Genomic DNA, 15,843 nt, shown 5'->3' with positions numbered 1-15,843 from the left:
TGAAAAACGAGGATGTGCATTTTGTTTGTTCCCAGAGCTGCTCCATGTGTTTGGAGCACTCAGTCTGAGGAGAGATAAACTCCCCCTCCTTTACACCTTTAATGTCTCTGCTTCATTGCAGCTTCCTCTGGACTTGCTGCCACAGGAGTCCCCCAAAACCATCAAAGTTTCCTGTTTTCATGAATGATCCCTAATGTGTTGCTTTATGACGGTAATACGGCTGCAGGTTAATGACATGTCACTGATCTATCTATGTATGTCATGTTTGAATGGAAATAAAGCTCCAGCCACCATGCAAGTTGATCACAAACTTTTTTCCTTTATTCCCTCACTGGTCACTTTTTCTCTGGCTGCAACCCCCCCCCCCCCCCCCCCTCACACACACACCCGTCACCTCGAGCCTCGAAGAAAAACTGTGAAATGTGTACAGTAAATAACACCAGTAAATGGATCACATGTGAAAACGAAAATTCAATTTTACTGGTGTTCCCTTAAAGCTCTGACTGCCACCCAGAGTAAAATATATGGTTTGTCATCCCATTATTGCCTGTTAACTTCTATTAACTCTGAGTGGTGGAGGGAGGCTGCAGGGTTTCTCCCCTCACTTCAATGGGGAATGAAAACGTGGTGGCTACTGCTGTTATGAAACCACTCAGACATGGAGAAACCAAAACCTAAACCACATCTGGCTTGTTAATATGACTTGCAGGCAAAATGACAATTGACACATTCCTGCATGTCCTCACACCTTTGTAGATGCCAACAATCTCCTGTGGTTTTGTATGGAAGCCCATTTGAGCCAGGAGAAAAAAATGGATGAAAAAGTAATTTTTTTTTTTTTTTTTAATTAATCTTAATCTGTCCAGCCTGTCAGAGGTACAAGAGTAATTTAACTCAAAATTATGTTTACTGTCTCAATTTACTGTAAATTTTATATTCCACTTTAATTATTCATACCATGCATAGGGTTTTTATTTTCATCATGACTAACTTTTCGTCTATTTGTTTTCTTTTTCTGGCAGAAATGGACTGCCATACATTTGTATTTAATTAGCATAATATTATCGACCAATGCCATAATTTCTTGACCATATAAATGTTAATTTGAATTTAAATTTGATTTAAGAGGTTAAGTTAGATATAAACACTACATTTTATGTTTTGCTTTACTGGTCCTACATGTAGGACAGTGTTATTGCTTTAACATTTAACGGCATCAGAATGCATCATTAAGTTGAATTTAATGTGCAGCTTAAGTGACTGGAGCTATCAAACATGCTAATTTGTTTGGGAGTGACAGCTGGTTCCAATGTTGGGTTTTAATTGTCTTCTGGTGGGTTGACCTTTTTCTTTGAACTTGAATCACAGATTGGGCCTTTCAATTATATCAAGTTGAGACATCCATAATGATAAATGGTGCTGCTCAGCTATGTTGTATTGATGCCGTGTGATGAGTGCACTGGTCTGGTCTTTGCCTGCAGTTGACGATTATTGATCAGGTTGGAGGGTTTATCCTCTGGACTCTGGAACTCAGCAGGTCAACCAAACAGAGTGCGAGGCCACTGATTATGTCTACAACCTCATGCATAGTGTGCAGCTCACATGCAGTACAGCAGTGCATGTGGTTTATGGCAGTGTGAGGAAACACTGTTTGAAAAACAAAAACCCTGTGAGTTAGCAACATTTCATTTTAATCCTTCTATATTTAGATTATTTAACCTAAAAGCTCACTTGTTTAAGGACAAAAGAAAAATAGATAATTAGTAGCATCTAATAACGTCATAAAAACGAGTATCTGTTGAGTTTGCGCTTTTTGCTTATCACATAGCAACACATTCTTATTAAGACCTTAAGCTTAATAATAATAATACTGCTTTATAATGCCCGGCTTCTAATTCACACATTTTGTGAACTGTGCAGGCTGTTGAAACTGATTCAACAGGAAATTCTCAACACAGAGGCTGCTTACTTTGTTTGAAAAGCTTTCGACACATGAACAATGCCCGTTTTGTAGTCCAAACATTGTCAGGGAGGCATAATCCTGTGAAAATAGCTGAATTTGCTGCTGCTTTTGTCATTTCTTAAATACCGTAGAAATTAATGTTAAATTTAAACTTCTATTCATGTTCAGGCATAAGAGACACTTTCAGCAAAATTGCGCACATGCAGTGTCCTTAACTCCCATTAATTTCCCGCTTTTCTCTCACACTGGCCTTTTCAATTGCTGTGCAGTTGCTATGGCAACCCTGATTTCATGCCCCCCCCCCCCAAGATCTCACAAAGCAGCCTCCTTAAACCTTAATGAATGATGGAACGTTGTTTCCCTCTTAAACACAATTATAAGCTGCAAATAATTTTCCCTTCATATTCCATCGGACCAAATTGAAGGCCCCTTGCATCCTTCCACAGTCAAACAGCAATAATAATGGACTTTGATGCTGGCTGTGTTTGGTGACATGGATGGTATTTCCATGCGAGGATTAGTATTATTGATTAGTTTATAATCCCTGTGTGTCGAGCATTAAAAGAAAATCAGCCTTCTCAATAAACCTGCCACAGGCCACGTGTTTGCATTTGAGAAAATAATGTGATTGATGGGTCCTGGTTTGATCCACAGTATGGTTATGAGTACCATTATTAGTAGGATAATGTAATTGCAGGATAAGAGCTGATGTGGGCACTCCTGTCTATTTCAGGGTGATATATTTGGGCTGTTTTTGGCTTTTGTCTGGGTTCACATGCTGTACCAACAGGTGGAAACTGTTTAAGAAGCATCTTAGCCTGTATTCAATACAAAGTCTCCTCTCGTCTGTGAATGCTACACCAGTATTTTCCATTCAACTGGTAGGTAAGCCCCAGCTGATTGAATCTCTGCACCACAGTGAGAAGTCCATTATAATGTATTAATGGAAACCCACTGTCAGATCATATCTGTGTCACCCCAGGCCACCCAGCGATCCATGGCATGTGTCATCACCCCGACTTACAGGCTCGGTGAGGAGAAGAGACTGTGTTTGTCGTTCGCTTTGATCTGATCTGCAACCGGGCGCAAAAAGCATTTTCGCCTGCTTGTGCCTCATTTTGTCTGTTGTTTTTTTCTTGAAAAGCATCCGGCTCTTCATTTCTCATATGAGACGAAAACAGCATCGAGTGCATCAACAAATGCATAGAAATTTAAAACAGAGCCACCCATCGCCTTATTCATGACAGGAGAAGTGGAAATAAAGTAAATATGGTGCACAGTCAATTTTATTGATGTACAGACCAGTAAATAAACTTTTTTTTTTTCCATGAATAGCATTCAAGAAAGGACTTCTTCACCACAGTATATCAGGAGGACCATTAGCTGCTCTGTGCCATGAATGTTACGCAGATCTGTTGAATCCATCGTCAAACACATATGCCACCAATAAGTACGGCAAGTGAAGGGAAATAGTCCACAGCGGTGGTTGAAGAAATATACAGAAAGCTTTTTTTTTTTTTTTTTTTTTTTTTAAATAAACATAACCCTTCCTCCATTACAATAAATACTTCATCAGACTAAATCTACAAAACAGTCTCAAACTCTAAAACCATATCTAAGATACCTGGAGTATTTACCTGGAATATAAATGAATTCATGTGGATGTGGGCATATGACAACAATGAGTAACGCAGTGCATGTTCACAGTTTGTAGGTTTACCTATACATTTGCTAAAAATCGGCCAATATACTCGCATGAACCTAGCCTTTGAAATATATGACGGTAATTGGTGTTTATTTAACAAATTATTTCAGAATGAAAAGGAACATCAGTGACTTTTATAACATCTGAATAAACTTACATTGATTTTATGTGACATCAGTTGTCCATGAATATAATTTATAATACACTTAGAGATAAAGGAAACAACGGGAAGTACCTTTGGATGTGGCCACGGGTAAAAAAGATCAAACGGTGCATTAGGCCCTGATTGACCGCTAAACAAGAGGAGATGCTTGAAAAAACAGAGGACAGCACTTCATCTCACCAAATCTTTGATATCTAAGGCCTCAGGTATTTCATAAAAACGCAGGATCCAATTGGCTCTTCCAGATGTTCATCTGCTTTGTTCACGCTCGTGCCTGATTCGTGTGCTGTTGCCTAATGTCCAAAGGATGCATGTGTGTGTGCTTTCTGCTTGTATATTTTTATGTTTGGTGCTTTTTTTCTTTTTTTTTTTCTTCTTTTTTTTTGTATAAACAGAGAGACGGTGTCGTGACAATAGTACAATATAAAACAGTCCTAAACAACCTTGATAAGAAATCCTCTTTTTGCAATCACAAAAAGTCTCTGAGGGTCTGACTTAGCTACCTTACAGTTACAAATCCAGATGGAATGTTTCTTTGTTGCTTGTTTGACGTCAAGGCAGGCTTGATTAAAAAAAAAAAAAATTTGGTCCGTCTTCTTCAGCATGTTACTAAGCCTTGAGTTGAAACCACTTTCCCAGAATTGTCAGGAAATGTTATGCAGCAGTACAACAACAACGAAAAAAAGCATCTGTGTCTCAAGAGCGATTCACGCTTTATCGGAACATGAGCAGAAACATGAGCATTACCGTATGAGGCATCAACATCACACATTATCCCTGAAAGAACACCGCCATGGTCACCATGGTGCCTCTCAATGCACAGTCTCCCATCGCATCTCACTGTGCTTTCCGAGCATTTCTCAATCTGAGAAATGAAAAATAAACATTTCAGAGGTCAGGTCAGAGGTAAACGTCTTTACTTTTTATGGATGTCCTCATGCCTGATGATCTTGTAGGTGACCCAGTAGAAGACGTTGAAGATGAGGAACGCCAGAGGAAAGGCGGCCCTGGAGATTGTGTCTATCCTCTTGGCTCTGTCCACAAACCTCTTCCTCATGGTGTCTATGTCCTTGGGGACTGACGGTTGAGGGTTCGGAGGCGGAGCAGTGTTCTTAACGGCTGAGCCATCCTTTGTTGGCAGACACTGACTCATATTGTAGCCAGCAAAATTAAAGCGGCCTTCACGCATATCATCATCCTGTAAAATAAACAGGCACATGTGGACATGATGAACTTAGGTTTTCTGTTTTCTCAGTGGCCACTGGCTCAGTGTTGCTGTGGCACAGTGAACTTACATAAACATTAATCATGAGATATCACACTTCTAAATCCCCAAGATACCCTGATGCACTTCAATGATAAACCACAGAGAACAACAGGGAGATTAATCTTAATCAGGCAAATAATAATAATAAAGTTCTACTGCTTCAATTTCCAATATACTAAGAGTCTACAGCCATGCAATTAACTAGCAGCATGGTGACAACTCACGATGCTAACATGGTAATGTTTACCATGTGTTTCCCACGTTCACCACTTAATTAGTGACATTTGCTAACTGGCACTAAACACAAAGTACAGCTGAGGTTGATGGGAATGTGATTAGCTTTCAGATTCGGTCAAATGGAAACTTCCACCCGACCTGAGGATGGTGTTGAATGGAAAGTCAGAGAATCAACAATGTTATCTACAATTCCCCACCCTGATCAGGGTGAAGAATTGTAGATAACTTGATGGCAAATCCATCCAGTAGTTGCTATGATGTTCCAGTTTGAGCCAAAGTGGTGCAGCTGACCTATCGACATTGCCATCCCTAGAGCTACACCACTAGTGTGGCTAAAAAAAAGTTTGATAACCCACCAGCAACCTTGTAAAGACTTTGAAAGCCTACCTTGTGATTCCTCCTTTGTCTTCGCCTCAGGCGAAGGAACTCTTTCTGTTGCCTGGAGACAAAATTAACCCCAGCATATTCTAGCAATGCAGCAAATACAAAGAGCAGACACACAGCCATCCAGATATCAATGGCTTTCACGTAAGAGACCTGGGAGAGAAAACAGATTTCCTCTGTTAGATCCTGCAAGGTGACAGCATCAATTAACAGTTCAAATGCAGTATGACTTTGTGCTTTGACTTGAAATATTGTTTGTTGTTCTGTTTTTCACTCATCTGTATTCATTTTGAGTCGGCAGATCTACCCGGTGATCTGCTTTTTTCCCTTTATCTTGCTAAATATTTCAGTTAACTGGGATATCTAAATGACTGTAATTATAAGTAATGTATGGAAACAAACGTATCAGAGCTGCCAGAGTGTCTGCACAGCTGTTAACTGTGGGAAATAGTTCCTGCCTTACTTCCAAGTAGAAACAGAGCTGGAGTATTAGTTTGTATCTTTGCTGCTGGTTTTGATCTGTTTCCTTTGAGAAAGTGGGGATAAAGTTGAGAGCCTTTCCTGCTCATCAGTGTGACCGCGTAGCGTCATGACAGCTGATTAGCATGTGGAGAAAACAACTCAGCTTTTTGAGGCCACGTAAGGAATATTGAGTTATTGTTTTCTTGAATCAAGCCTTTCAAAGGCTTCTCTTTAAATATTTATCAGTATACGTGTCTGTTATGTAAGAATCTCTGACGTGGCCGAGGCCTTTGGTGCTCATGTGCAGACTGATGTGTGGAGAGTGATTGATCATCAAGATCTGACTCTCGATGCCAGTAGTACCCTTCACAAGATGTGCACGGTGATTTCCCCCGAATGGAAATAAGCTACCACTGCCGTCGATGACGTACACGTGCTGTAGGTGGCAACATCTTCATTGTCATAACAAACATGTTGAATGCTGTGAATTGCAGCAATCTGGTGAAAAGAGCTGCACGGTTATGGCTTAATCATCGCTGAAATAATGTGATTCTAATCCACGTCAGCGATACAGACGCTTTCACATAATAGATATTTGAAAGAGACAAAATTGCTTCTTTCTAAGTACCTCCAACAGTCAGCAGTGATTCCTTTCATTCATTGCTGGTTCACGCCTCTTGTCTTCTTGTTTGGATTGTTAATTTGTCTTCATATTTGCGTGTTTATGAATCTGTTCTCTGTCTGAAACAAGTGCAAAATATTGCTGCCGTGTCCTGCAGTAAACATACAGATGTCTGTCAGTGCACAGTATCTTGTATGGTGAAGGGAGATTATTCTAATGCTTCATTTACTGTGTTTAATCTAATGCAATTAAATGTAAGTTACATTAGTTAAGGGTGATGCGTGTTTTCAAAATGAATGTGTTAAAATGCACATATGTGTGTTTGTATATATTTAGACATGTTTTTAAAATGCCACCTTCAGACCACATTGAAATAACACTTTCTTAATTTTTTTTTTTTTTTTGCAAATTTGCCTGTGTCTCAGCAAAACTTTGCACACACTTGCAAGCGTTTGACCTCAACCTGTAACAACATAACACAGTCATGAAGCTATACATAGTTCTTAATGTCTGAACATCTGAGTCACAAATCTTCAGCTTAACATGAACCGAGACCCATTATTCATATTCTTCTGTTTCCTCTTAAAGCCTCAAATTAGTGTAGTCCATGTCTCTTTGCAGTATGCCCCACCAGTAGGAGTTTATATGTGATTTTGCATGACTGAGACATAATGATTTGACAAGTATTACAACCCTGACTTCAAAAAAGTTGGGACAAAAACACCTGTTTGGAACATTCCACAGGTAAACAGGCTCATTGGTAACAGGTGATAGTATCACGATTGGGTATGAAAGGGGCATCCTGGAATGACTCAGTCGATCACAAGCGAGAATGGAGAGAGGTTCACCGCTTTGTGAACACATGATTGTATAAAGAATATTATTACATGAGCTCAGGAACATTTCGTAAAACTGTTATCAGTAAACACAGTTAATTTGTAAATGACTGCATTCTGTCCCAACTTTTTTGGAATCAGGGTTGTAGACCTGCTGAAACCACTAAACAAGGCTTACCTTTGGAAGAGAAGCTCTGGAGCCGGAGCTTTGGGTGGTCATGGTAAGCACAGTGGTGATGCCCAGCGCCACTCTGGCAGGAGCGGCATCCATATTGATCCAAAAAGACACCCATGAGAGGATGACGATGAGGAGGGACGGAATATACATCTGGATCAGGTAGTATCCCATCTGTCGCTCCAGATGGAATTTAACTTCTATACAGGTGAATTTACCTGTTCAAACAGCAAGAAACACAATTCAGCTCCCAAACCAGGAGGAGTGTCAAGTGTTTAAAACATAAGCAGCACAGACTTGTTAGTGTATGTGTGTCTTCTGACCAGTGTTGTAGTGTTTTGTACAGTAGCCCAGCTCCTTCTCTTCCTTCATAATGAACTGCGGCAGCGTGAGCCCGTCTGACACCTGCACTGCACCGTTCTCCAGCCACTCAAATATCAAGTCATTCATGGTGTAACCGACTGGAGACAGAAAAGAACGCACAGGTGAAAATTTAGACAAGCAGTAGACGCTCGCTTTTAAAAGTGCAGCGACCAAACTGAGAGTGCTTACAGCTCTCCAGCTGCATCGTACAAGTCTGGACGTCCATTGGGAAGTTCTTCAGATCCATCGGGCAGGACAGAATGAGAGTCAACCTACAATGCAAGACAAAGTCATACAGATAAAGTGAGCTGACGACACCAATGAATGAAGAAAAATATTTACCAAACCTTGAACCAGCGGGCTGACGCACAATAATTTGCTTGAAATATCAGATCACAGTTGGTGCTTTTTTAGGTGGCAGTCTCTGTATTGTGTGCTTCTTTCTCCTCTGACATTCAGTATCATGTAGGATTCCCTTCAGCAGGTTCCTATCACACTTTCATTACTGCAACTTATTGTCTCTGCGATGCGCTGTGGTCCGCAGTCGTCTCACTCCGTCATTTTTCTCTCATGAATGGAGAGAGTGGCTGACCACCTCTCATCTCTCCTGTTGACCCACTCTGCCTGCACACCTGAGCACCGCTCAGCCTCGAGCTGCTCCCCAAATGGACTCGAAATCGATCTGCTTTAGATCGCATCATCGCAGAGAAAATTGAATGCTGCGTGTGATTGAAGTTGCATTGAAATAAAATGAAACATATTTTCATATCGTGTACTGGGTTTCGCTCAAATTTTAGGCCTTTAAAACGCCACACATCCTGACCGGGCTGCATGTTACAGAGTGTTCTGCAAAGCTTTTACCGAGTACAAAAATTCTGCAGACCAACATGAAGAAGCGTTTCCATTTTTATCTTGGCTTCGGATTCTCGACAACGCCCCTGAGATTAGCTTGGCCTTTTGCAATCAGTGTTCCTTTATCAAAAATCTACATAGCACATAAGGTTATACTGTAGTTCAGTGAATTATGGCATTTCAAAGGGGTGATTGTAATGAGATAAAATCCATTTCAAACTGTATCTTTTAGGTTGACAGTCTTTGATGTTTGAGAGGAAATGTAGGAAAAGCAATAAGTGAACATGTCCTGAGGTGATCTGTGCATCAGAGCTTTTGATTCTCTGTCGTCTCTTTTTTCACTCAGTGCTGATTCCCACCGCAGCTGCAGACATCAAGTGCCAAATGGTGTAAACTAGGGCTGCAGCTAACAATTACTTTCATTATTTTCTATTATTTTCTCTTTCATTCACTTGACCTACGGACTGCCAGCGGTGAAAAATTACAATTCCCAGAGCCCCTGGCGATGTCTCATAAAATATCTGGTTTTGTCTGACTAACAGTGCGAAACCAAAACATGTTCAGTTTATTATCACAGAGGACTAAAAAAAAAAAGAATATACAGTAGACTATTCATGGCTGATAAGCTAGAACCAGTAGCATAAATCTTTGCAGATTAATACTGAATCCTTGAATTATTGTCTTTTTAATTCAGCTGCGGTGTGAAGTGAAGCCTCTGTCTGTCACCTGATGCTGTAGAGGACGGTCCCATCCTTGAAGATCCGCAGCAGCTTGTTGTCTGTGGTGACATCATGGAAGTTGGCTCCTTTCTCGTTGGCAAAGAAGAGGTCAGGCTTCCATATGGAGTCCAGCATGGACGGGTCCAGGTCGAGGGAGGAATCTGGGTATTTACTATACGCCAGCCGAGGGTCATTCCACTTCTGCCGCAGGAAGATGTTCACTCGATAATCCTGCGGAGATGCCAAGTTGCATATTTTGTGGTTCAGTGATTGGGGTTATGAGAAAGGTATGCATTGGTAAAAAAAAAAATGTCGTCAGGATTATTCTATTGCGCCAAAATGCATCTATCATAGATAAAATAATAGTAAACAGCAAGCAAGCATCTGTATCAAATATTAACGCCAATATGTGCATATGTGATTTCTTGAGTGGTAGAATGCAACTAAGTGCATTCACTCAAGTGCTGTACTTAAGTGCAGTTCTGAGGTATTTGTGCTTTACTTGAGTATTTTCCATTTTATGCTACTTTATACCTCTACTTCATTATTCAGATCAGAGGGAAATACTGTACTTTTGACTCCACTACATTAATCTGACTGCTATAGTTATTTAACAAATGATTGGCTTAAAAAACATGATGCAGTCTTTATGGCAGTATATTAAGTAGTTGAGCTGATTTCCACTTTGACCAGCTTCAACATTAAAATACACACATTAATGTGTATATATTAGTAATACAATAACAAGGCAGATACAGTACTGCTCTGGAAGGGACCATTCTGCATAATGAATACTCTTACTTATGAAACTTTAAGTATATTTTGCCTCCAATACTTCTTGTTACATCCACATTGTCACATTTGCTCAATTGTAATAACATGAAACATGATCAACAACAGTCCTGGAATATAAAGAAAAAAATGTGCCAAATAATATGATGGATGATGAGCAGAAAAGGAATTTCAACGAGCATTTGGCAAAATCTGCATCGTCAAGCAATACTACCATCTAGGTGCCTATATAGTCTGTTCACATGGCCAGCTTGATGATTATCTAAGACTGCAAGTTGCATTTACAAAACACTGACCTTATAATAACTTTTCTGATTAACCATAATTTTGCAAGACCCATTATAGAAGCTAAAGATGGATTTACAAGATGGAGGAAACTCTGACAGTGCAGTTAGTAGTACAACTGGCGTGCCACAAAGCTCAGTTGCTCAGAGTAATTGATATGTCATGATGATGAGAGACCCTTATGTTGTTTGACATTTCATCAGCATATTGGCGGTTCCAAATATTTGCATGCGTGTCTAAATCTGTGTAATTCCCTGGCAATCTTATGAGCTCCAGCTCCTGCGCACATTAACAGCCTTAATTCATGATCTAAGTACTTATTATCACTCATTATGAATCCTTTGATCATGGTGAGTTTCAATGCTGCATCACAGGTTTTATATTTTTACCCCTTTGGCAGTTGGATGCCTTCACACATCACACATTGTAGATCAGCTTGTTTGAAAGCCCCAGCCCCCCCCCCACCCACAGTTACTGGCTGAGACTTAAGTGACTTACTGTTCAGGATTTATTGTATGAATTAGTCAGTCTGAACCAAGACGTGTATAAGAGCAGAAACCAATACTTATTTGGATGACCAGACAACAGAGGTACGCCTCTGTGTGCCTAATGGACCCGCCAATAGACTCTTTGATGGCAAAAACAAAGTGTTTTTGAGACTACATGGACACAGCGATGGTAAATGTTTCACAAAAAGGTTGCTTAAGTAAGAAAAAACAGGATGATTCAGTCATAACTCCTGCGCAGGGGTCAACGCTCAACTCACCATTGTAGTTTCTGCTATAGAACCAAAGCTGTTGATAAATATGTTGCAGGTAACATTAACTGGTGGACCTGCAGGTTGAGGGATAGATAACACATTGACACATTGAAGAAATCAGCCAAAATGCCAGAGGAACTCACCATGGTTGTCTCTGTGACAGAGCCGAAACTGTTGATAAAAATATTGCATGTAACGTTTACGGGGGGACCTGTGAAATGGAATGACAGCGACATGACAGGAAAAAAGCCTTAAACCATATCATCAAGGACGGCCGGGTTTGGAGCGGCGGAGATGTTCCAGGAAATTTGGGTCTGTTGGGACACAAGCTGCTGTTTCACTGTGTATGTCAACATGCATTAATACCAGCAAGGCTGCTTTTTTTTTTTTTTCTTTTTCTTATTTATTATTTCATAGGAGCGTCAGGAGGGGATGGTGACATGTTGCATGCTTTGTTAAACCAAAAGGAAAAGACCCTTGCGTGGTGGCTTTGAGACTGAAATGCTGGTTTCTCAATTTTGCTGAATGTCCCTAAAATTCAATTATATTCAAACTAAACATAATAATCTTATATAATCTATAATAGTCAAACTATATTAGCTTGATATAATCTGTAGAATTATGTAATAATATCTTGTATGGTGATCTTTTGTGGTTAACATGCTGGAAACTTCTATTTTTTTTTTTTTTTTAAATCCTCTCTTTTCAGGATGCATGCACATGCAAACAAACACACACAAGCAGTCATTTAAAGCTGCAGCAATTAGCTGAATAACAGATCAGCCGATCGACAGAAAATGGATTGACTGGAATTGATTAATCGTTTGGGAAAAACGACACAAGAAATCACTGGTTTCAGTTTATAAACACTAAATATTTTCTGAACCCTCTGAGATATTTAGACTAATATCTTGTAAACTGGAATTTGGTTGTTTTTACAGTTTTCTGCCATTTTTTTGTATTGCATGATTGATCTATTAATCAAGAAAGTAATGCACAGATTATTTGATCATAGAAACACTTGTCAGTTGCAGCCCCACACCGATTTGTTACTTCCACTATGAAATCAGAGCCTTTTCCATCCAACTCTGTGAGTAAAACGTACCCAGCATGCTCTAATGAGGAGTGTCATTTTTACTCCGCAGAGTGGCCTGAACTGAAATCTCTTTGCGAGGCTTGGCAGGTTTTGCCATTTAAAGTCACAGCAAATCTTTTCTCTCTGTCTGATAAGTGAAGTTGTAAGCCCTTCCCAGTGCCCTTCCCCTGTGCTTTCCTCATCAATATTGCATGGCACATGGTATTAATATTTGCCTCAGTTTGTCGACAGGTAGCTACATTTAACAGCAGAGGCAGAAAAATAAAGCAGCACCTCCTCACAACAAACTCAGCGAGGAAATCTAGGTCAGCCTTCAGAAATACAGTTCAACGCTCTCTTCAAAGTATGACTAGCAGGTTCGCAACCGAAATCATCTGTTTACATCGCAGTGGGTTCATGCAAAAAGGGTTTGTTTTGCAGCTATAAGATGCGAGATTGTGCGCGAGACAGGGAGCTTTATCTGCCCTAAAACACGGAGAGAATACAGATTTAACCAGCAACAGTCAAATCTCCATGCCTTCATGCTCATCCTCTCTTTATAAGCAAGAAACAGTTGCCTTCATTTCATCCCTCCCCCTGAAAATGCCAGCCGGTGTTAAACAGGCTGTCCTCCTCCCATCTGAAGTCCGTTTCAGCAATCTTGTCAACATCTCTCCCAGATGGAGAGGAAAGGATCTGGGCCATGTGTTTCTGAATCCTGCCTGTGCTGCACTGTCTGGCTCTTTCAGCAACTGGAATCCCCCAAACCCCAGCAAATCCTAGCCCACCTGACCAAGCCCGGAGTGGGTCCGAGCCCCAGCGGGCCGGCCTCCTCCTCACTCAGCTCAGTTCCAGTGACAGATGCTGTGTCTGTCCCCAGCATCACAGCAACAACAACAGAGGAAGTCAGTAGCCTGCAGCCTTGCCATGGGGGCACCATCCATCATTTGGCCTGTCATGGTGGCATCCTTGTCTGCAACTGTGACATTTACAAGCCTTTTTTTTTTTTGGTTTCCAAATTATTATCTAATGGAGCTATGGATACTATCTGACATAATTTGACCAAATGGAAACAAGTGTGCAATGAGTGGTTAGTTTATGATTTCTTTCACGCCAGGACAACCATGTTACTGTCAAGTGAAGTGATTGATCGTTCCTATCAAAGGGCTGGCAGCGCAGTGTCTTGGCATCAGATAACAGTTAGTGGATCTCCAGATAAGCCATAATGTCAAAGTCTGGTGGGTTTACAGGATACAACCTGAGTGTTTTGGAGGCTGTGGATAATGTATTCAGCAAGCAAAAATACACCATGTGCATCACATGTTGATTAAATGTGGTGTATGGTGAGGTGCGTGTGAAGATTTCCAGAAGAGAAACAAACCTTTGAAATTCGGTCTTATGCGTGCATCATACCCGGACGTGCGACCCATGAGTGAGTCCAGAAAGTCTGATGGAGACAGGTTGGAGGATGATCTGGAATCGTGCTCCTTGGCATCCGCAACTCTGGAACACACACGCACACACAAAATCACTTTATCAGACATAAGTCGGGGCTGAAATCAGGAGTTTAACCGTATCTGTCGCCTAGCAGCTGCCTGGGAGTGATGGACCAGCGCAGGGAAACTAGAAAATGCGTTAGAGAGCACAAACACGTATCAGACGAATCTTTGGGGATTTCGACGTCGTGGGCATCTCCTTTTATCGAGGAAGAGCTATATTTTCTGTCACATCATGCCACATTACCACACAAATGTCACAACATGTTGTCATTTCACGCGGAAGATCACGAGAATATTGTTATGATGCCACAAGACAATAAAGAATAACATCCTGTCGTGCGTCAGTGTCTGTTAAAAACATATTAAAGATCAAGTGGTACTCATGCAGACAAATCAAACAGCCGCAAGAGTAACTTTCGTCAACCCTAATCACAAGCAGCACTCAAGCAATTACCAACTTGTTCTGTGCAGGATAAAGTCGCTGCCCAATTCATATCGTTCCTTGAATAAACCTACTTACTTAATGAATTATGTCATTTTCGTAACTTTAGGGAGAAATACGTTGTTCTGAATCTATAAAATCAGCCTGTTTGGTAAATAAATTGGCCTACCTGAAGTTGTTTGTCTCCATGAGATATGTAAACAAAGCTGCCAGAACCGTAACAAAGGAGCGATTCATTCCTGGTGGGTTTCCCATGTGCTCACTTTTTTATTTCTGCCATATGTTTACATTGGTCAAACACATAATCCAAATAGGGGCGCCGCTTTCTTCCTGACCAAGTCGTGGGCGTTTGGGTGTTCGTGTGTCACACAAAAATACAGGAGACATTCCTCAACGCAGCCACGGATCACAGTTTAGTTTCATGAAACTCTGACTCCCAAAAACAGATTTCTCGGAGCGGAGGTGTGGAGAAACATCATGCATGCGAGCCGACGCCGAGAGGGTGAAAACTCCAAAACGCAGCGGCTGGAAGCTGTTCGCTGGCTCAGATCTCACAGCTCACTCTGTGCAGACGAACCCGCTGGCCTGTGTTGTTACTTCTGAAGTGAAATCTTTCGCAGGTGGAGGACCGTCCTCTGTTGAGGAATGGGAGTGGAACGCATTTTCTCATTTCAGCACTTGGACAGCTCCCGGTTCCGTGACGCGCAAGCGCAAGGCTTAAAAGTGGCGAACGTGAGTTGGTTCTCAATAAGTGCAATAAACGAGGGAGGTAATCATGAGAAACACATTCAAATATTTTCTTCAGTGTCTGTTACATAACGAAAGGTGTCAGTTTTAAATGTTATAGTTTATTTGTCTGACGGGGTTGCGCGCGGCTGCGCGTCAGGATCAACTGGCTTTAAGAACGTTTCATGTTTTCAGTGGTGTAATTAAGTCCAATAAATTATATGAATATTGTTCAGAATCTAATGTAAATGTACATTCTTAAATGAAAATGTTATGTGAAACCTACACTAATAATAGCGCACAGTTCTAATTCTTCATGGATGCAAAAAAACACATTTATACTGTGCGTGTATAACACAAACCTGACTGGGTTACCCTGACATCATCACTGGCTGTATTTTTACGTGCGCGGTGTGCTTTTTTTCTATTCTCATCCTTGTCTGTTTAGACCTACATCCTCACAGATATATGAAAGTGTAAACAAAGGACGCACCAGCGAGAAGCCGCTGGGAGAGT

General features: G+C 40.9%; 1 protein-coding gene across 2 annotated transcripts; it reads right to left on the bottom strand.

Moving 5' to 3' along the window:
* Positions 1-3,495: 3,495 nt before the first annotated feature.
* Positions 3,496-15,398, bottom strand: glra2 (glycine receptor, alpha 2). 2 transcript variants are annotated; one of them, XM_076747153.1, is made up of 9 exons: positions 14,771-15,398; positions 14,042-14,163; positions 11,592-11,659; positions 9,756-9,979; positions 8,367-8,449; positions 8,138-8,275; positions 7,818-8,032; positions 5,723-5,872; positions 3,496-5,029 (listed from the first exon to the last, which is right to left on the bottom strand). In XM_076747153.1, the coding sequence occupies exons 1-9, from the start codon at positions 14,854-14,856 to the stop codon at positions 4,748-4,750; spliced, it is 1,368 nt and encodes a 455-aa protein (XP_076603268.1). In that variant the 5' UTR covers positions 14,857-15,398; the 3' UTR covers positions 3,496-4,747. The 2 variants fall into 2 exon arrangements, with proteins under 2 accessions (XP_076603268.1, XP_076603266.1); XM_076747151.1 differs by lacking the exon at positions 11,592-11,659 and adding an exon at positions 11,729-11,796 and having other exon boundaries at positions 14,771-15,297.
* Between the last annotated feature and the right edge of the window lie 445 nt (positions 15,399-15,843).

Source organism: Chaetodon auriga, chromosome 13, assembly GCF_051107435.1.
Source record: "Chaetodon auriga isolate fChaAug3 chromosome 13, fChaAug3.hap1, whole genome shotgun sequence".
Classification (NCBI taxonomy): Eukaryota; Metazoa; Chordata; class Actinopteri; order Chaetodontiformes; family Chaetodontidae; genus Chaetodon; species Chaetodon auriga.
The sequence above is the reverse complement of the archived record's forward strand: the minus strand, read 5'-3'. Positions and strand labels throughout refer to the sequence as shown.